At 40.3% G+C, this 23,324-nt stretch overlaps 1 protein-coding gene across 2 annotated transcripts in view; it reads left to right on the forward strand.

The window, feature by feature from the left end:
• LOC126248294 (GTPase-activating protein and VPS9 domain-containing protein 1) overlaps positions 1-23,324 on the forward strand; it is a 369,886-nt gene that overhangs the window by 275,005 nt on the left and 71,557 nt on the right. For both annotated transcript variants that reach the window (XM_049949157.1, XM_049949158.1), the window contains exons 22-24: positions 6,416-6,669; positions 12,333-12,475; positions 12,639-12,752. In XM_049949157.1, coding sequence (XP_049805114.1) covers positions 6,416-6,669; positions 12,333-12,475; positions 12,639-12,752 — 511 coding nt within the window. The remainder of the gene's footprint in view (positions 1-6,415; positions 6,670-12,332; positions 12,476-12,638; positions 12,753-23,324) is intronic.

The following is a 23,324-nucleotide window of genomic DNA, read 5'->3' on the forward strand; positions in this document are numbered from 1 at the left end:
ATCGGGGGTTACGTCTTGCGACCGGAGCCTTCTACAGTAGTCCTGTCGAGAGTCTTTATGCTGAAGCTGCCGAATTACCATTGACCTACCGGCGTGACGTACTGCTGTGTCGGTATGCCTGCCGGCTGTTGTCTATGCCCGACCACCCCTCTTACGAGTCCTTCTTCGCCGATTCTCTCGACCGTCAGTACGGGTTGTATGTGTCTGCCCTGCTGCCCCCCGGAGTCCGCTTCCGTCGCCTGCTTCGACAATTGGATTGTGCCCTCCCTACCACCTTCAGAGAGGGTGCGAGCCCGACACCACCTTGGCTCCAGGCTCCGGTTCATATTTATCTCGACCTCAGCTCACTCCTGAAGGAGGGTACTCCGGCTGCAGTGTATTGCTCACGGTTTGTCGAACTTCGTGCTCGACTTGCCGGTCACACCTTTATTTACACCGATGGCTCCCAAACTGACGATGGTGTTGGCTGTGCCTTTGTCGTCGGGGCCGCCACCTTTAAATACCGGCTCCTCAACCACTGTTCCAGCTTTACGGACGAGCTTTTTGCTCTCCTTCAGGCCGTTCAGTATGCCCGCCGCCACCGCCATTCATCGTATGTACTCTGCTCTGACTCACTCAGTGCTCTTCAGAGCCTTGGAGCTCCCTATCCGGTCCATCCCTTGGCTCAACGGATACAGCAGTCCCTCCATTCTTTTGCTGATAATGGTTCTCCTGTCAGCTTTCTGTGGGTTCTCGGACTTGTAGGAGTGCCTGGGAATGAGGCTGTGGATGCTGCAGCCAAGGCTGCAGTCCTCCTGCCTCGGCCAGCCTCCCATTGTGTCCCATCATCTGACGTTCGTGGGGATGTTTGTAAGAGGCTTGTGTCGTTCTGGTGGGATGCTTGGTCATCCCTCCAAGGAAACAAGCTCCGGGCAGTAAAACCACTCCCAACTGCTTGGACAACCTCCTCCCGGCCATCTCGGCGAGAGGAGGTCCTTCTGACCAGGTTGCGGATTGGGCATTGCCGGTTTAGCCACCGCTACCTGCTCTCCGGTGACCCAGCCCCGCAGTGCCCTTGTGGTCAGGCATTAACAGTGCGCCATGTTTTATTGTCGTGTCCCCGCTTTAGTAAATCTCGTGTTGTCCTGTCCCTGCCATCTACTTTACCGGATATTTTAGCTGATGACGCTCGAGCAACTGCTCGTGTTCTGCGTTTTATAACTTTGACTGGCTTGTCCAAAGACATCTAACGTTTTTACTTATTTTATCTACATCTTTGTTAGGTCTTTCTGGTGTCCCCCCCTCCCCTTGAGTTTTACTAGATTCCCTGTGCTCTAACAACAGTGACTGGGTGCTAATGACCTCAGTAGTTGAGCGCCCTTAAACCCCACCAAAAAAAAAAAAAAACTTAATGACCGAGAGCAGCAGTGTTTGCTTAGAGTTTTCAGTGTTAACATACAAGCAACACTGCATGAACTGGGTCCTCTGGTCCAACTGAACCGATCATTGATGAGAAATGATTATGTTTTGCTACTTGAAGTCCATTTGCATCCATTCATGGTCTTCACATTCCCAAACAATGATGCGCCATGTCACCAGACCACAACTGTTTGAAACTGGTTTGAAGAACATTGTGGACAATTCGAGCAAAAGATTTGGTCGCCCAGATTGCATAAGATGAATCCCATAGAACATTTACGGGACATAATCAAGAGGTCAGTTTGTGCACGAAATCCTGCACCGACAATACTTTTACAGTTCTGGATGTCTGTAGAGGCAGTGTGGCTCAATATTTCTGGAGGGGATTTCCAACAACTTGCCATGTCGACTTGCTGCACTATGCCAGGCAAAAGGAGGTCCAACATGATATTAGGACGTATCCCATGACATTTGTCACCTCAATGTAATATTAGCAGTAAGCTTCATGATATTGAAAGGCTAATCTCTAAATAAAATTAGATATCTTCAATTGATGATGCTACTTGACTTGGGCTTCAGCACCATTTCAGATGATTTGCATTGACATTTTCTACACAAGTAAGTGAAAAATATCTTTGTAACACAAACAGAAAATGTTTTTATGGCATGTGACTTCCTTCGTTTACAGGAAAAGACCACTTTGTGAAACACAGCTTTTTTATTCACACTTGATATCTTGCAAATAATAAATGCACGTGAATAGATAGATTTTTTATTCTTAGATTCCAGAATTCTCACATTGCTGATTAATGACCAAATGACCAGAGTATTTTAACAGAAAAAGCTTTTTAGGGAAAATTTTTTCACTAATTGTTTGTTCTACTGGACAGCTAATGTTCAACAGAAAGGAAAGTAGCATTGATGTACCTCAGAGAAGCATATAGATTGTCACATACATTCAGTAGTAGTATTAGACCATGTGCTTACAATGCTGTAAACTTTAGGAAAGTAGCAACTCTGAGGAAATCATAAATAAGGATGGGAAGATGTGGGCAATATTTTGTCTTGATATGAATGGCTGCTCTCATTAAGGTTACACTGAGATAACAGAAGTCATGGGATGCCTCCTAATACTGTGTACAGCAACTCGACATTGCATGGACTCCATAGGTGATTGGAAGCCCCTGCAGAAATATTGAGCCATGCTGCCTCTATAGCCATCCATAATTACAAAAGTTTTGCCAGTGCAGGACTTTGTGCACAAACTGGCCTCTCAGTCATGTCTCCCAAGTGTTCGATGCTATCCATCTTGGGCAATCCAAGTGGCCAGATCGTTAACTATTGTGGCCTGGTGACACGACACATTATCATCCATAAAAATTCCATCATTGTTTGGGACCATGAAGTCCATGAATGGTTGCAAATGGTCTCCAAGTAGACAACATAACTATTTACAGTCAATTATCAGTTCAGTTGGGCAAAATGACCTAGTCCATTCTATGTAAACACAGCCCACACAATTATGGAGTCCCCCACCAATTTGCACAATGCCTTGTTGGAAACTTGGGTCCATGGCTTCGTGGGATCTGCACCACATGCGAGCCCTACCATCAGCTCTTACCAACTGAAATCAGGACTCATCTGACCAGGCCATGGTTTTCCAGTTGTCTATGGTCCAACCAATTTGGTCATGAGCCCAGGAGAGGTGCTGCAGGTAATGTCATGCTGTTAGAAAGGCACTCACATCAGTCACCTTCTGCCATAGCCTATTAATGACAAATTTCACTGCATGGTCCTAACAGATACATTCTTTGTTCATCCTATATTGATTTCAGCAGTTATTTCGCACAGTGTTGCTTGTCTTTTAGCACTGACAATTCTATTCAAATGCCACTTCTCTCACTCGTTAAGTGAAAGCTGTCAGCTGCTGTGTTGTCTGTGGTGAGAGGTAATGCCTGAAATTTGTTATTCGGCACACTCTTGACAGTCTGGATTTCAGAATATTGAATTCCGCCGGCCGCAGTGGTCTCGTGGTTCTAGGCGCGCAGTCCGGAACCGCGCGACTGCTACGGTCGCAGGTTCGAATCCTGCCTCGGGCATGGATGTGTGTGATGTCCTTAGGTTAGTTAGGTTTAAGTAGTTCTAAGTTCTAGGGGACTGATGACCACGGCTGTTAAGTCCCATAGTGCTCAGAGCCATTTGAACCAATATTGAATTCCCTAATGATTTCTGAAGTGGAATGTCTCATCTTTCTAGCTCCAACTACCATTCCACATTCAGAGTCTGCAAATCCCTGCTGTGCGGCCATAATCACATCAGAAACCATTTCATATGAATCACGCGAGTACAAATGACAGCTCCGCCAATGCACTGTCTTTTTATACCTTGTGTATGTGATACTACTACCATTTGTGTATGTGCATATCTCTATCCCATGGCTGTTGCCACCTCAGTATGTATAATGCAGGATAATACCCACACACTGCTGCCCCTCCCCCAAAGTGAAAGAACCCAGTAGTAATCTGCTGCAAGGTTAGTATTAAACTTCCTGGAGCCTGCTGCATTGTTTAAATATTTAGGAGTAATACTAAGAAGTAATACGAAATGGCAACGGCAGTAGCGGAGAAGGCAAGAAGGGTTACATTTACTGCAAAGGTTCTGGGAAAGCACAGTGTATCTGTAAAGGAAAAGACATATAAACCACTATTATAACCAATTCCAGAGAACTGCTTCAACCTAAAGGTGAATCTAGCCCATGCAGAAATATAACAGAGATGCATATGGAACTTAAAATGTCATTCATTACTAAAGTAATTGTTTGTGAAATTGATGATAGTAAATTTCTTAATTCCTTATAAAGTGTATTTCCTAGAATGACAAAAAAAGGAAGAAACCCTAGTAAGTTAGCATATTATACCCAATTCAGATGTATTGGCATTAGATATGAGAAGGTCAACAGGGGTTTTGATTTCTTCTTTTAAAATTAAACAGGAAAAAATTTGCTTTCGGGGGAGGGGGGGGGGGGTCGAGGTCGATTTGCCAGGTGGAATGAAACCTACCAGAAGCACATGGGAAAAAATGGAAATACTACCATTGTAAAAGTAATATTGTCAAGGTAGGTGGTGTTGTGCCAGAATGTTACATACTTAGTGACAGTAAGACAAGCATGTGAAGAAAGGAACAGAAAAGTGGAGACAAATATTTGAGTTAAAGTAAGAAATTGAAAAGCAGATCAAATTATAGGAACAAAATGAGGAGGGTAAATGGCAAATCAAGGCAAGTGAAGTGGTACAAAGTAAAGTAAAAATAAATAAGAAAAGTAAAACAAAAAGCAATCCTGCTGTCATTTGTAAGAAAAGTTGCTTTGAGGGAAGAAAGAAGAGAAGAGCAAACACAGAAACAGCTATATAAGAAATATTATTAAGGCACTAGTGACAGTGTGAAGGAGGAGATGAATGTGTGGAAAAAGATGAGAGGAAAGATAAACATAATGAAAGTAGAAGAGAAGACAGCAGTAGCCAGTGCTAAACAAGAGAGTCTTGTTTATCGGGGAATGAAGTGTCAAAGAAACAGAATTATGCAGGCATACATAGGGCAGAGCAGGGGCAGTATAAAATGAGATTGGTAGGGGATCATGGGAAGGAAGCAAAGGATTTCTCAGTAAGGGGGAATAATAATGAGAAGATGTATCCCCATATGTTCTTAAGAACATTCAGTACAGATCAAAAGAAAGCAGCCAATGATTAGGGACAGCAGGATATGAGGAGTATGCGAGGAAGTATGTATGAAAGACATTGGGAATTCATTGGCATAGTTTTGGAGCTGGTGGATTACAGGTGGGAAGCTATGGTTTGTGGCTGATAGTATTCATTTAGTACACTTTCAGTACTGAAACACCCAAGTCAAATGTGTCGTGTTTAAGTATGTGCTCAGACACTGTAAGTACGTACAGTCTTTATGTGCCAGTTTACATGAATGAAAGTTTGGTTCCATACATATTACATATTAATGTCACTGGCAGGAATACAAGTGTTCCATTCCTATGATTGGTATTAAGTGCTGCAGTACCCACAAGGGAGTTTAAGAATTGTGTTGATGCTTTCATGCATTGCTCGCCCATCAACACCATATTTCAGTAGAAAAGTATTAATATGTATCCATAGTGTTTCAGGGTATGTTGATGTATGTTAAAAGCATCAAGTAATAAAACTCCAAGCAGGTTGAGCAGTTAACCCTACTGAAAATTCTTCTAAACTTACTTATCTGAAGGAGGAACTGTCATACCAATACTGACCTCTTCCACAAAACACCACCTTGTAAGCAGCTGCAGCTAAAGAGTATGTGCCGTACAAGAAGAGAGTTTGTTTTCTTTACTTGCCACTGTGTGAAGTCCTTGACACTAAGGCTTGTAAAAACTTCACCAGCCAGCTGCTGCACCCATTGCTTGTTTCTTTGGGTTATATTTCACATGACATGTTGTGAAGCCCCAGCACCACATGACATTAAGTGTTGAGCTGCTGAAAGGCTAGGCATACACTAAATAACAAAAAACCACAAAATATCCTAAAAGCATTTATATTCATTAGTAATGTCATGATTACTTGATGGTTGTAGGTGTGCGATAGTTTATCAGCCATGGCTGATCATCAGTTTACCACGTAATACCAGTCAGTACAATACCAGTCAGTGGTAGTTCCATTGTGAGCACTTGAAGTTAGGTGCTGCATTAACAGCTCCTATACCACCCTGGTCATTGTCCAATGAATGTCACTGTTTGGCAGGGACACAAAAGTGTTCCATTCCTATGACTGACATTAAACACAGTTTTTCTTTGTATGACTGGCTTACAAGTGTATGCTGTTAAGTATTGTGTTTTAAAATATGCTTCTAAACCTTACGAATAGTTTATGTCTCACAGATTCTTTGTCTCTCTTATTGATCACGTCAGTTCTAGCCATGCTACATTGATTGATTCTGATAATACGGCATCTTAATTTAGAGATTTTGTTTGTTTTAGATGCTACAGAAGATATCCTAGCAAAGTATCGCCGTAAGCCAAATGTCGCTGGGAATGCAGCTTCAGCTGAGCAGATTACTGATTCAACTGTTCCTTTAAAGCACAAGGAATCCTCAGATGAACGTCTCAACATAGATCCAAACAACATTGAAGCTTCTTATGCATTTACTGATGCAAAAAGGAAACTGAGGATAGTACTCAGTACAGCTGATGTCCAGCATGTATCATGGTCACCAGAAAAACTGACCGCTCTTGTAAGTTGTTGGCAACAAATCTTAATACTGTCTATTAATTTCTTAGTAAATGATACCAAAAATAACTGAACTCAAAGAATTATGCTGAGGTAAGAAGGGATTTATTTAACTGCTGAACCATCTTTACTAGCAAGGAACAGTCGTCCAAAATGTAGATAATAAAAAGAAGAAATATTTTGTGGAAATTCTTTTTTTTCCCCGCTTGGGAGTAGACTTCTGATTAATATAGAAAGCTAAAGTGAAGTACAGTACCAATGAAAGAAATTAAAAATGAGAAGCAGTATTAAAATATACAGAATGTTTTAGAATGAATGCCAAATACATTGACAGAAAAAAAATCCCAACACCAAGAAGGAGTTCTGCAACATAAACCAAAGTTGGTAGGCATGTTTCTATATCTGAAAGATGATGGCTATTCAGATCTCACACTAGTCGCATAAGAGTGGTGCTAGTAGTGCCACTGTGAGGATGCGAATCATGTTTGCTTTAAATACATGCTGTAATGGTCATGAGTGTTAGTTAGCTTTGAGATTGGGCTTGGTGAATTGATGTTAGCCAAGAATGCCTTTAAGGTGACAAAGACGCCACTTTCAACACCTCACTGGGTTTGAACGAGGTCATCTAATAGGCCTACAAGAAGATGGATATTCCACATGTGGTATTGCAGAAAGTCTTGGCAGGAATATGGCCACTGTACGTGATTGCTGGCAGAGGTGGTCACAAGAAAGTACAGTCACAAGAACACCGGGCTCTGGATGGCGATGTGGCGCTACTGAGAAGGAAGACCGCCATGTTTATCATATGGCTCTGGTGCATCATACTACATCTGCAGCAGCAGTTGTCACCGCAGTGACACAACAAACTGTTACAAATTGGTTACTTAAAGGACAGCTCCAAGCTAGATGCCCTATAGCCTGTGTTCCACTGACACCAAACCACCACCATTGGTGACTTTAGTGATGTCAAGCAAGAGCTCATTGGAGGTCAGGGTGGAGGTCTGTTCTATTTTCTGGTGAAAGCTGGTCCTGCATTGATGCTGGTGATGGCTGTATGTTGGTTACGAGTAGGCAAGTTGGGGCAACCAGCCTCTCTGTGTACACTCACTGGACCTGCACCTGGAGTTATAGTCTAAGGTGAGATTTCATATGACAGAAGGCACTATCATGGTTATCCCATGCACCCTGACTACAAATTTGTAAATCCATCTGGTAATTCAACCTGTTGTGCTGCTATTCATGAACAGCATTACAGGGAGCCTCTTTCAAAAGGATAACACTTGCCCACATACTGCTGCTGTAATCCAACATTCTCTACAGAGTGTGGACATGGTGCCTTGTCCTGCTCAGTTACCAGATCTGTCTCCAATTGAGCACATACGGGACATCATCCATTGGACTAAAGCTCCAGCACCATCCACAACCAGCATTAACCGTCTCTGTATTGAGTGCAAAAAGCATGGAACTCCATCCCACAAACTAACATCTAGCACCTGTACAACACAATGCACATACATTTGCATGCTTGTAACACTGGCAGTTACACCAGGTATTAATATACCAGCATTTCACATTTTCAGTGGCTTATATCGCACTTACATTAATGTGTGTCCTTGCAATGTTAATCACTTACATTTGTTACCTAGACAAGTGTATTCCCAAAATTTCATTACTCTACATTAATTATTTTTTGGCATTGCAATTTTTTTCTGTCAGTGTATTTCTTTAGGACAACTTCATACTAAAAAACTTGTATAAATGTGTCTGATGTTTAGTGGATCTAGAGATAGACACACTTGAAGTTAACAAATGTAGTTTACCTCACTTGAGTTTGCAGAAGATGGCTAACACTTTTGATTCAGATCTTAATAGAACAAGACCAGTTTGAAGCTGCCTGTGGTAATACAAATACTTAAAACAATGCTGTACTTCTTTACTGATACTGAATATGACAACATGAGTTTATTCTTTTGTCTTGTAATGAAAATGGTATTGGTGTTGTGGGAGAACACTGTAATCAAAATCCTAACTGCAAAGTACCGGAATCAGGAGTGTATACTACCCCTTCCCCCCTTCCTTGCATATCTTGGAGTTGTTGCTGTTTCCGTTTTGAATAAAAACTCAAGCTTTCAATCATTATCACCATCTGTTTTGTCGGGAACAACTTACTGTAATGGCTGCTGCTGTGGTTGCCTTATACAGCCCACGGATGGCATGCGATTGCCTGACGCATGTCATCTTGCTGTCATAATTGGTGTCATTGTCTGTGGTGGTGGCACCACAGCTCTCGTAGGAGTTTACACAACTTGGCAAAATTCTCTGTTTCTTCTTAGTATTCAGAGCTCGGTTTCATGTACCACTAATATTATATCCGTTGTCCTGGTTGAAATTGTTCTCTCACATTCTAATTTCTATGGCTTCTCTGATAATAGAATCAAAATATATGAGGGCCTGTGACAAAACTTTTGTTTCATCAAACAGTATTGGGCGTTTCTTTGTATGGTTTTGTTCAGTAATTTATAAACCGCAGGGGCCCTGAGATATAGACTGTCCTTAACTATGCACAGTATCTCCTTTATCTTCTTAGATGATTAAAAAATAGGACTTATTTCTCATCTTCTCAAGACTCTGTCTGTTTTACTACATGTAGCACAGCAGATAGGAAAGAGCACAATTGGTGGCTCATCATGTGATTGTTCAATATTTTCATATTTTAGTTTCTTGCAGAGCACCAGCTGTATATCCCGTGTGTTTCAGGTGAGTAATTTCAGAATCCAAGAGGTCCTCACTAGAAACAATTTATATGTATACAGAGTGTTACAAAAAAGTACAGCCAGACTTTCAGGAAACATTCCTCACACACAAATAAAGAAAAGATGTTATGTGGACACGTGTCCGGAAACGCTTATTTTCCATGTTAGAGATCATTTTAGTTTCGTCCACCTACGCTCAATGGAGCACGTTATCATGATTTCATATGGGATACTCTACCTGTGCTGCTGGAACATGTGCCTTTACAAGTACAACACAACATATGGTTCATGCATGATGGAGCTCCTGCACATTTCAGTCAAAGTGTTTGTACGCTTCTCAACCACATATTCGGTGACCGATGAATTGGTAGAGGCGGACCAATTCCATGGCCTCCACGCTCTCCTGACCTCAACCCTCTTGACTTTCATTTATGGAAGCATTTGAAAGCTCTTGTCTACACAACCTCGGTACCAAATGTAGAGACTCTTCGTGCTCGTATTGTGGACGGCTGTGATACAATACGCCATTCTGCAGGGCTGCATCAGCGCATCAGGGATTCTGTGCGACGGAGGGTGGATGCATGTATCCTTGCTAACGGAGGTCATTTTGAACATTTCCTGTAACAAAGTGTTTGAAGTCATGCTTGTACTTTCTGTTGCTGTGTGTTTCCATTCCATGATTAATGTGATTTGAAGAGAAGTAATAAAATGAGCTCTAACATGGAAAGTAAGCGTTTCCGGACACATGTCCACATAAGATATTTTCTTTCTTTGTGTGTGAGGAATGTTTCCTGAAAGTTTGGCCGTACCTTTTTGTAACACCCTGTGTGTGTGTGTGTGTGTATAAAACAGCTGTCTTCTGAACTGGATGGTGAAAACTGTATGTTATGTGCTTAAGGAACTGCTCCAAAGCTTTGATGCCACATGGCCAGATCATAAACTTGTTATCAATATGATGTTAAAATGAAGAAGGGCAAAATTGAGTCTAATTCAAAGCACATTTTTCAAAATGTTCCATAAAGAAGTTGGCCACTGTTGGAGTAGTCGAGAAACCATAGCCATTCCATCGGTCATTTCATAAAATTTACCACTGTACAGGAAAGAGGTGGCCATCGTAGCATACTGAAACAACTTTATAGTTTGAGGAGGGAAGTATACTTCCAATAGTTTCCATGTGTCCTCTGCAGGAACTTTTGCAAAATAGACACACCACATCCAGGCTGACATAAATTATCATTTGCACCAGCCTGTATTTGTTTGATTTTCTCAGTGAATATCTCAGAGTTTTTAATGTGATGTTCACAGCAGCAAACTATCAGAGTCATTAACTTGGTTAGAGATTTGGCTAGCCTTTAGGAGGGAGAACCAATAATGTTAATGATAAGTCTCAATAGCGTGTCTTTGTGAATTTTAGGTAATCTGTACAGCCTTGGAAGTCTGGCAGTTCGAGCTGTTAGACATTATTTGATAGACCAGAGTTCTTCAGCAGCTACACCATTTTTCTGCTGTATGACAGGTTAGGGTATTATCCTCCAACAGTGATGACACTTTGCTGTTATATCGATCAACATGAAATTTCACTCAGTTTTGCCCATCTTCATTTTATCATTATGTTGATGACACATTTATGGTGTGGCCATATGGTGTTGAAGCTCTTGAGCAGATCACTGAACACATTAACAGCATATACACAAATGTCCACTTCGCTGTCGAGACAGAGAGAGAAGGAAAGTTGCCATTTTTAGATGTGTGGATACAACAAAAGTCAGAGAGAGAGAGAGAGAGAGAGAGAGAGAGAGAGAGAGAGAGAGAGCTTGGCCATTGTGTACTGCAAGCTAACGAACACTGATTTATATCTCAGAGCACAATGTTTCCAACATCCAGTACAGAAGAGAGAAGATTTTTTAAAAAATACATTGATGTATACTGTTAAAATGGATTGATGATGACCACTTGGATTTTGAAGTGTTCCAAAAGAATGGCTACAGGACATAATGATATAAAGAAGGGACTCTCCAAGAAACAGAAATGTGAAAATATTGAACAATCACATGATGAGCCACCAATTGTGTTCCTTGCTTTCTTCAGTGCTTCATCTAGTATTGAGTAAACAAGGAATCGGAACTATTTTCTGACCACCTAAGAAGATAAAGATGATGTTGCACCCAGTTATGGAGTCTGACCGTCAGGGTCCATGAGATTTATAGTATCCTGGTGAGTGCGGGTGCAACTACATTGGCCAATTCATCTGTATCATTTCCAACCCTGGTGCGGAACATCAACAGCACATTAAAAATTGGGTACTTGAGAAATCAGCAGATGGTGAGCACAACCTCACAAGTAAACACAAAATACTCTTTGATGAATGAATGTTTTATCCCTGCTTTTACATACTGGAGTATAGTAATTAAAGATGCTGTAGAAAATAGAATGTGTGCGAACAGTTTCAACTGGGACAGCATATGTAATGTTATTGGAAGTGAGCTCTTAATGCTGAGAAGTATCAGAGAAATTTGCCAAATTGGTTTCACTCGTACATGAGTAGTGGTACCACCAGTCCAGACATTGAAACCAGCTGTGGCAGCAGGACTACATACGCTAATCAATCTGCAGCCTTCCATGGGATAAATAATGCCACAACAGCAGCAGCCAAGCCAGTCACTTGCTTCTGCTGAAGATCATGATGGTAATCATCAAAAGCTTGAGGTTTTATCTGGACATCAAAAAGTCCGAGAATTTTTTATTCAAGGGCATTGTCATGAGATTCTTCATTCTCATATGACTTGAGGAGATGTTCAGATTTGATAGCTCTGACAATAGATGACCTTATTTTTACTTTTTCAGCGGAACCAAAATGAAATTCCATCTTTATACAATTCTTGCTAGTTAAAACTTTTACTATTTTTCTTTGCAGAGGCAGTCATCAATTCAGAAAGAAAATGAACTTGTATCATTCCTGCAATTACAGTTGGCTGAAGCTATAAATCTGCAGGACCGTTCTCGTATTTCTCACCTTCATGAAACATTAAGATGTATTAAACTTTTTGATGAAGAAGGGTAAGTTTCCATTTTATGAGCTGAAATTACTGTTTTGTTAAACATTAAGAGTCTTAACCATGTACTGTCACAGAGAATGAAAAATATTTTCTTGTTTTGAAAACCTTACCACTGCACAACAATTTTTAATAATTGTCTTGTACTCATCTCTTTTTTTGCGTAGGTGCCGCAGATTGTTTAGATCTCTTCGGGAAGATTACCGCAAGCGTTCGCCGTATATTGCATACCTAATAAAATGTCGGCAGAGTCTACTGTCAACACTGACACATGTTCGGAGGTAAAAAAAAAAGGAGACTTGTCTTTTTCCCAGTCTGGAACTTGCAGCTTTTTCCATGCCCATACCTGCCAACTCTCCCAATTAAGGTGGGAGTCTCCTGATTTTTCACTTTTTCTCCCACCTCCCATTTCCTTCCATTGCCCAATTTTAGTTAAATGTCATCAAACTGAAAGTATTTGATTTAGAAACCCGCTATTCAAGTTTGTGCCGCCAGTCGGAAGTCCTTTGCTCATTAGTCATTAGTCTTGTTTAATTGATATACATATCAAAGTTCCTAGAAATGAGAGCATGTCATGTGCGTCCTGTATATTGATTGTTGTTATTTCTACTGCTCCCCACACATTTTGTAGTGTATATTCTGTTATTATTAGAGGTGTTTTCATGGTCTGGTTTGATTTGTGTTTTTGTGTGTTTATTGTGTTTAATTGAAGACTCACGTTATCCAACTTTTTTTCGTAATGGCAACAAAAAAAAAAATGAAAAAAAAAATCAGTTTTCTAACAGCAGTATCCGGAACAATTACCATGCATTATAGAGAGTACGAAAGGTCCATTGTTCACATTTTGTACAGTTAGCCAATGTGACATTTGTTTGTCGCATGGTGGGGAAAAGTGATATTTCAAAACGTGTGGAAACCGAAAAGCATCGTGAAAAGGTTACATATGTGAATAGCAATACAAAACTGAAATTCGGTGATAAAATTGAAAGTGAGATAGCAATATAGCAAAAACTACAGCTTTCATGGACAAAAACTGTAGCAGCTATCAGAGAAATGCTACAAAGGAAAAAGAAGAAATAATAGAAAATTAGAGAGATTTGCCATTCTCTAGTTAAACAGATGGTAGTATCAAAGGGGGTTCCAACCTATATTCCCATTGCTGTTACGACCAAAAATAATTGAAAGCAGCGTATCATCTCTCCTGAACTTACAGGGGGATTTCAGTGGTATCAGCACAGGAACACTTGTTCTTAACACTCCGAAGAAGTGTAATATTCCTTTCAATAACAGTTTGATCGTGTGTTGTGATAATGAACCTGTAACGGAATGAAGAATGGAGTTGCATGTGTGTTGAAAAGTGATGTCCTTAACCTGTTTGTTGTTAGATGTCCTTAAAATTTGTTAAGTTTGGCCGCAAAAGAGGGAGCTACATGTTTGCCATTACAGATCGATGATTATGTTCTGGACATATACTATTGTCTACAAAATAATACAAAGAGAAAGGAGAAACTGAAAAAAATTTCATATGATGGTGAGATGGAAATTTTTATGCATTTGTGCACCCATTGGCTTTCTGTGAGCAAATGTTTAATTTGGTATTGAAATGAAATGTCATATGGCGAGAGCCTCCCGACGGGTGGACCTGATCGCCTGGTGCAAGTCTTTTCAGGTGACGCCACTTCGGCGACTTGCGCATCGATGAGGATGAAATGAGGATGATGAAGACGACACAAACACCTAGTCCCTGAGTGGAGAAAATCTCCAACCCAGCCGGGAATGAAACTCGGCCCCCTCTGCATGACAAGCCGGCGCACTGTCCACTCAGCTACGGTGGTGGACAATTTGGTATTGGAACAGCAGAAGCCTTCATTGAGCCTACTCAATTGTGAAGTGAAATCTGTTAAGGGTGCTCAGCTTTTATGTCTCCAAAACTTATATTCTGAAGGTGAAAGGATCACCAATTTAGAGTAGTGCCTCTTCAAGAAGAAGAGCTGTTGAATTTGCAAGTTCCATGTTCTTATACATCCAAAACATCTTAACAGGATTCCTCAATTAAGTACAACCTGCCCCGTGAAGAAAGGATTTTTATGTTCCTGCCATCAGATTTAATTAAGGCTCTATGTTTTTGTCAAATGTTATACCTGCATGTAATTTTACAGTCAGGTGTGCCTCACATCTATTTACAGCAAGATCTGTGGTGGATACATTAAAAAAAATTAATGTCTTAATTTGTACAACCTTCAGTGGTAAAATTTTTATCTCTTTTTAGAGGTTGATTACCACAGCGGAAGAAACCAGAAAGAATGAAATTTGTGATTTGGACATTGGTAGTTGTACTTCGCAACTTGTGGATCATCTCAAGCATGCTGAGAAGAAGGAATTCCCATGTGTATGAAAATATTTCATTGTCACATGTGGCTAGATGGTCCACAAATACCCACCAAAGAGTGAAATACCAAGGAATACAAAAGTTGTGCAAATTAGGTCTGTTTCCCGTACATCATTTTCTTCTGAAGTATTTTGTGGAAAAGTTTCTGTCGTTATTGAATGCAGATGCAGGTAAACAGCATGAAGCCATGGACAAATTACAGTCCTAGTTGTATGCATTTAGGATATATGACCTACTGCATGAAATCTGAAAGGAAGAGAGAATTGATATGCAGTGGTCCCTGATAAGAAAATTAAAAAGTAGTGATGGGATCTTAAAATTTTCCAGATTAGTACATGTTATGTTCTAAGTATTTTAAGAATCCCTCGGAGTAATGCTAAATGTGAGAGGATATTCAGTCTTGTGACTAAAACAAGAACACAGTTTAGGTCGTCTACTGGTAATGAAAATTTGGAGAGATTGTTGACAGCAAAATCAAGAATAAAGGGTGACCACTTTCAGCAAACCTTGAACAAAGAATTTCTGAGAAAGGCAGAATCTTTAATATGTAATTCCTTAAATCAATAAAAATATGTTTTGAACTGCTTGGTGAAAAGATAATAATGCCTCTGTGCTTTTATCTTTTCTCCATCCTCACCCTGTGTCTGAGATTTCATTAAGGAATGAAATGAATAATAAAATTTATTAAATAAGTGAAACACTACTTTATGTTATCTGAAGACATTTTAGGAGTGAAATACTTTGTTTGATAATTGCTTTAGTTTGTCAGTACATATACATCATCATTCAGTTTCTGCAGTAAGTTTTCTACTGCAGAAGGAGCTTCTCCTGTAAGAAGAAAGGTACTGTACATGTTCTTATGATTGTTTGTACTTCACTTGATATTTAAGTATAACTGAATATTAATAGACAACATAGCGAGAGTAATTGTACAGATTTCTTTAATTGTGACTTTAGTTTTTCTGTGGTTTTCCTAATCCACCTTATGTTAATCCTGAAACTGTTGTTTTAATACAGTCAAATTCCATCTTCATAGGGAAGATTCTTCTGCCCTTAATCACCTATTTAATTTAAACACGTAGAGATAAATTCATTTTCATAGGAAACTTACAGAATTAGGGAAACATCCAATTCCATTCATATGCTTTGACCCATGATGATGTCATCAATATGGCAGAAATGTCATCTTTCAGCATATAGCAAATGGTGACGCTATTGTCACTACATACACATTACAACAGTGCGAACAAAAATAAAGATGACACAAGAACATCTCACTCCAACAATGAAATGAAACTAACGTGACAGCTGCGGGAAATATGGGGGTTTAGGACAGGGACAAGCTAAATGTATAACAGTATGAAACACCGCACTGTCAAAAAAAAAAAACTCAACTTACAACATAACACTACAGCCACAAAACCAGCGGGAATCGTACACTTCACGTGAGCTGTATAGCTCAAACCAAGCCCGCAGTACCAAACAGCCAACACCTACAACTCTCAAAAGTGGAATAAGACATTTCCTGTGACCTGTATACCTCAAACATGGCTGCTCTCGATACCTACTGGCAAACCACTAATAAAGAAACCACAACCACAAACTTCATACACCTACATAACTCACAAAACCTCAACATATTGAAAACCCAAAAAACGCCATATTCACTAGATTAGTTACAACACAACCAAAATACCATAAATATAAAACAGACAAAAAATCAAAATTACTATAGAATAAAATCAAAACAAAAATTACTTAGCAACAGAAGCCTCTGACAAAATCACCTAGATTGGCTGCCACCACACCACAAAAGGGAAAAAAGCATAACAACTCCCTGAAAACAAAGCAAACACTTCAAAATCCATGTTACGGTACTGACTGCCTAGGCTCAAATAAACGCACTTCACCTCAGTGATAACCTAAACTAAAATGAATCCAATACCACCTGTTAAATTCATCACTTCATCAGCCATCACCAGAGGGGGAGCATCAAATACAACTACATGATATCTAAAAACACAAACCAACTCAAAAACATTGCACCATATGACATCACACACTACACCACCATTATGTGACACGTCAAAGCAGGCGGGTGGAATTTGATGCTTACAGTGATCTAAAACTTAGTTCTTTAGTGTATACATATACAGTAGTATTACTCATTATGTAACACATCCCAGATTTTTAGTTGTCACAATGATGATACACAAAAGTGGTGTGCTTTACCAAGCAGCAGTTTCACAAGCTTTCATTGCTGCTTCATGTACTTGGCTGTTGCATGACGTTAACAAGAAAATGTCTGCACCTTCAGCAATAGCATTGTGAGGAATCTTAATTCTGTCTCTGTCTTCCTCGTCATCAATTTCATTGTTACTTTCCTGCACACTTTTATTTTTTCATCTGTTAATGTTTCATGTCTCTCGATTTTCCTCATTCATCCACTTACCAGCATCATCTTCATGAATTTCTCGTCCTCCTGGAAACTTGCAGATCATGCCAACGTACAAAGTGTCAGCACTTGATGATTCTGAATTAGCTGACTCATTGGACAGAATCAAGGCTGTCACATTGGGTGGAAGAGAGAGTGCTTGAATGCCATTGGATCTTAGTCACATCAGAAGGATCACTGGGAGCCTTGTCAATTATAAGGAGAGCTTTCAGTGGAAGATTTTTCTTCTTCAACTATTCGCCCACAGCTGATACAAATATTTCATGGAACCACTAAGAAAATCTCTCTCTGTCCATCCATGTTTTCTTCGGAGCTTAATTTTGCACTGGTCATGTGTTTCTGCCACTGTGTTGAAAACAGTGTGGATGTTGGTGGTCCCCAATAGTCATAAGTGTTGGATCATGGCTCTCATTTGCCATTGATGTTATGTGCTGTTTCTGTTGCTTGTTCTTGGCAGCTATTGTTTTTGAAGGAGGGAGTGTATAAGAGAGCCGCTTAATCAGCATTATACAACAAGGCTTTAGCAGTTTAATATTCTTTTATCTTCTGTATCTCCTTCACAAACTCTACTGTATTTTTGTCAATAGCTGAACAACTTTCCCTGGTGACTGTCAGCTGCCACACACCATTTCGTGGGTTCTCCCCCGACCCACACCCTCTGAGTTTTATAGCCAGGCCTCACTTGCAGCAGAAAGTTACTGCCACCAGTTTGTTTTTTAAATGAAACTGATTTTTCTTTTATTATCAGGCCACTGACTGGAATTCCCTTACTGTGTTGTGTGAATGATTTTTAAACAGCTACATCCAGTTATTCAGTCTCACACTTTCTCATAACCTTCTGTTTTCCCAACTTGCTCTCCATTTGGGTTGTATACTGTTGAATATCATCGTCTTTCTTTTTGATGTCATAAGTAGTTGCCATCCAATATTGTACTCAACAGATGTGACTTTCTGCAAAGAACCTCAGTTCAGAGTATCTTAAATTTTGAATTTTGCTTGAGAGGTAATGTAACATGTTTCTTTTTAGAAGCAATGATACTGTCAAATGTTTTTTTATTCCCGTCTTTGATCACAATATCAATTCTTTAGACGATGACCAGTTTAAGTCCGTAATGACCATCCTCAGATCTACAATATACAAATATATGCACCTAGCGAGCAGTGTGTCTTTCAGCATAATACAGCAATACGTATCACAATATACTATCATACAACCAGGGAAATGTACAGAAAAAAAACAAACTGTAAAACATACCTTTTTTACACCATGTCCTTGAGTGATTAGGCCATATCGTCCACATAGTCATTATTGCAACTGGCTACTGAAGTACAGTAGCTCCCAGAAATCTGTTTGCCTACATCCTCCCTAGATGTCGCTACTACAGGTGTAGATGAATTACGCAAAAACATAATCTAATAAAAACACATTAGGTAAAATACATGTAGTAGACTTTTAAAATTGATAACTATCATAGAAACCAATTTTGATACATTAAAAGACGAATACAGTAATTCTTCTAATGCCATCAGTCACGAGAGTCGTATCTTAAAAAATCTTAATACAAAGTTTAAAAAAGAGAAGGCAATGGTCATTCGCGCAGACAAAGGTAATACAGTGGTCATTATATATGAAGAGGACATTAAGAAAAGGGAGGAATTCTTCTATGAAAATGAGATAATATAAGTTCACAAAAACCCAACACAGAAGTTCCAAATAGATTTGCGGAAAAAGATAGACAGCTCCTAATTTCTGCTTAACGTTTACGGAAAGAAATCGCTAAAAATGATTAATCCTAAGCTCCCCCAACTGAGATTGCAGGTTAAGATACATAAGAAAGGAAACCCAGTCTGTCCAATTGTTAACAATTTGTCATGGCCATGTTGTAAATTAAATAAGTTTCTTAACAACAAACTGAAAGCAATGTACACTTTCTCTACTAATTTTTGGTCAAAAACGGTTCTGACCTTGCTAATGCGATTAAAGATATACATATTCCAAATAATGCGACACTAGCTTCCCTAGATGTAAAAAAAAAAACCTGTACAGTAGTGTCCTGATAAAGGAAATGATTCAGATTATTAAATGTAATCCGCTAACTCATAACAAGATTAGTACTGCAGAATACACAGAATTAATAGAAATTTTAGAATTTGCATTAAATTATAAATATTTTACATTCAATGGCAAATTATACCAACAAAAACATGGTCTTGGGATGGGTAACAGTTTGGCTGGTACGTTAGCAGACATTTTCATGCACGACTTAGAATGTAAGATCTTTGCTATGTTCCCACGACTGAAAGACAAGACTATATATTACAAACTTTATGTCGATGATGTCCTGTTACTCTTAGAGGGGGACGAGAATAAGGTTACCGCATTTGCTCAAGCCATAGGCAGCATGCACCAAAAAATAGCGTTTACTACAGAAATAGAAGAAGCAGGCTCCATTAACTATTTAGACCTTACAATTAAGAAGGTTGATAACAGACATAAATTTTTGATTTTTCAGAAAGCCTACATGTACAGGTACTATCATCAGAGCCAGTTCATGCCATCCGCCACGATATAAAAGGGCCTTTTTCACCTCTATGATCCACTGACGTTTTAGATTACCATTGGCCAACAATGAAATATGCCAAGAACTTAGTATATTAAGGCAAATTGCAGTAGCCAACGGTTTCTCAGCTAAAGATGTTATGCGCCCATACAATAGGATAAAAAGCAGATTTAAATAGTAGGCAGACCCACAATCATTTAGAAAAAAGAAAGAATAAAGAAAACCTGAAACTATTCCAATTAAATTTTACAGAAAAATGTCGCAACAAATAGAAAAGTATTAGAATAAATCTAAGGTTGGATGTGGTTTTCAAGTTAACAACACTCTGAAACTCTGTGTAAAACGTAGTTTGAGTAAAGATTCTGATAAATTTGACGGTTCTGGGGTTTACAAGATCATTTGTAGTAGTTGTAACAAATTTTACATCGGTCAAACTGGCCGTTCTTTTAAGATTAGATTCAGGGAGCATTTGCAGGCACATAACAAAACTACATTGGGAATGCTTTTGGCAGAAACCGGCCACATTATAGGCAATATCAAGAGTTGTATGCGTATTCTACACAGGGCAGAGAAGGGTCGCGTTCTCGACTTGTTGGAGAAGTTGGAGATTTACAAAGCTAAAAAGCATGAGCCCACTAGGGTACTCGGTGGACAAAGCGATTTTGTGCCCAGCGCCTATTTTGATTTGTTTGATAACGCACTACGATAACCAAATAATGCCTTGCGTGTTTATACATAGCCTTACTTGATGATTTATGTCGAGAACGGTAGGCATTTGCCTTACTTCCATACATTAGTCGCTCTAATCCTGTAACTGATTGTGTCCTACCTATTCATGGAATGTATAGCCAGACTAATTTTATTTATTGACTGTTAATATGTTGTTTCAGTGTTTTCTGTGGGAGACATATCACGTTGTATGTAAAGCCCTCTAGTGGTTAAGTTCTTACATAACATCACAGTGGCGGACCCAACAGAGGGCGCTGATCATTGATCTGTCTTTTTTCAGCTGTCATATAGACATTTTATCTTTCATAGGCAATTTATAGGTTGCTACAGGCAATGTATTACATATATTAATTGTTGACCGTAAATTCACTATAAAAAGGGTCGGTCCTATTCTCTTCATATATTTCCTTTTAATAATTTTATATGGGTAACTGTATTCGTCTTTTAATGTAGCACAATTGGTTTCTATGATAGTTATCAATTTTAAAAGTCTGCTACATGTACACTCCTGGAAATTGAAATAAGAACACCGTGAATTCATTGTCCCAGGAAGGGGAAACTTTATTGACACATTCCTGGGGTCAGATACATCACATGATCACACTGACAGAACCACAGGCACATAGACACAGGCAACAGAGCATGCACAATGTCGGCACTAGTACAGTGTATATCCACCTTTCGCAGCAATGCAGGCTGCTATTCTCCCATGGAGACGATCGTAGAGATGCTGGATGTAGTCCTGTGGAACGGCTTGCCATGCCATTTCCACCTGGCGCCTCAGTTGGACCAGCGTTCGTGCTGGACGTGCAGACCGCGTGAGACGACGCTTCATCCAGTCCCAAACATGCTCAATGGGGGACAGATCCGGAGATCTTGCTGGCCAGGGTGGTTGACTTACACCTTCTAGAGCACGTTGGGTGGCACGGGATACATGCGGACGTGCATTGTCCTGTTGGAACAGCAAGTTCCCTTGCCGGTCTAGGAATGGTAGAACGATGGGTTCGATGACGGTTTGGATGTACCGTGCACTATTCAGTGTCCCCTCGACGATCACCAGTGGTGTACGGGCAGTGTAGGAGATCGCTCCCCACACCATGATGCCGGGTGTTGGCCCTGTGTGCCTCGGTCGTATGCAGTCCTGATTGTGGCGCTCACCTGCACGGCGCCAAACACGCATACGACCATCATTGGCACCAAGGCAGAAGCGACTCTCATCGCTGAAGACGACACGTCTCCATTCGTCCCTCCATTCACGCCTGTCGCGAGACCACTGGAGGCGGGCTGCACGATGTTGGGGCGTGAGCAGAAGACGGCCTAACGGTGTGCAGGACCGTAGCCCAGCTTCATGGAGACGGTTGCGAATGGTCCTCGCCGATACCCCAGGAGCAACAGTGTCCCTAATTTGCTGGGAAGTGGCGGTGCGGTCCCCTACGGCACTGCGTAGGATCCTACGGTCTTGGCGTGCATCCGTGCGTCGCTGCGGTCCGGTCCCAGGTCGACGGGCACGTGCACCTTCCGCCGACCACTGGCGACAACATCGATGTACTGTGGAGACCTCACGCCCCACGTGTTGAGCAATTCGGCGGTACGTCCACTTGGCCTCCCGCATGCCCACTATACGCCCTCGCTCAAAGTCCGTCAACTGCACATACGGTTCACGTCCACGCTGTCGCGGCATGCTACCAGTGTTAAAGACTGCGATGGAGCTCCGTATGCCACGGCAAACTGGCTGACACTGACGGCGGCGGTGCACAAATGCTGCGCAGCTAGCGCCATTCGACGGCCAACACCGCGGTTCCTGGTGTGTCCGCTGTGCCGTGCGTGTGATCATTGCTTGTACAGCCCTCTCGCAGTGTCCGGAGCAAGTATGGTGGGTCTGACACACCGGTGTCAATGTGTTCTTTTTTCCATTTCCAGGAGTGTATTTTACCTTATGTGTTTTTATCAGATTATGTTTTTGTGTAAATGATGACTACATCTAAGCCCATAGTAGCGACATCTAGGGAGGATGTAGGCAAACAGATTTCTGGTAGCTACTGTACTTCAGTAGCCAGTTGCAATAATGACTATGTGAATGATGTGGCCTATTCTACACCTTATTTTAGATCTATGTGACAATGCTGTGCTGATTATATTTATATGTTTTGACGATGCCCTTATGGCCTTATCACTTCAGGACATGGTGTAAAAAAAGGTATGTTTTACTGTATTTTATCTGTACATTTCCCTGGTTGTATGATAGTACATTGTGACACGTATTGCTGTATTGTGTTGAAAGACACACTGCTCACTAGGTGTATATATTTGTATACTGCAGATCTGAGGATGGTCATTATGGACTGAAACCGGTCATCGTCTAAAGAACTGATATTGTTATCAAAGACTGGAATAAAAAAACATTTGACAGTACTGGATCAATGTTTGTATACACAACTATGTTGCAGTTGGTGCAATGGTACTGAATTGGAAAGAAAGCCACCATTTCAAATATGTATAACACTGCTTAACTTGACAATTAACAAACAAAATTGTTGTGCACCTCATTTCTGCATGAGCGACCAGAGGCCGGGTTAGGGAGAGTTCAGTGTATTTGGAAAAATAGAGCAGAAGAGTACTTAGAAAAATTAAAATCAGATGGATTATACTTAAGTATGACTAAAAGTAATCACCCTTTATGAATTTTCACAATATTATTGTAAGAAGTGTATTGAGTAAA

The sequence above is a fragment of the Schistocerca nitens genome, chromosome 3, assembly GCF_023898315.1.
Source record: "Schistocerca nitens isolate TAMUIC-IGC-003100 chromosome 3, iqSchNite1.1, whole genome shotgun sequence".
Lineage (NCBI taxonomy): Eukaryota > Metazoa > Arthropoda > Insecta > Orthoptera > Acrididae > Schistocerca > Schistocerca nitens.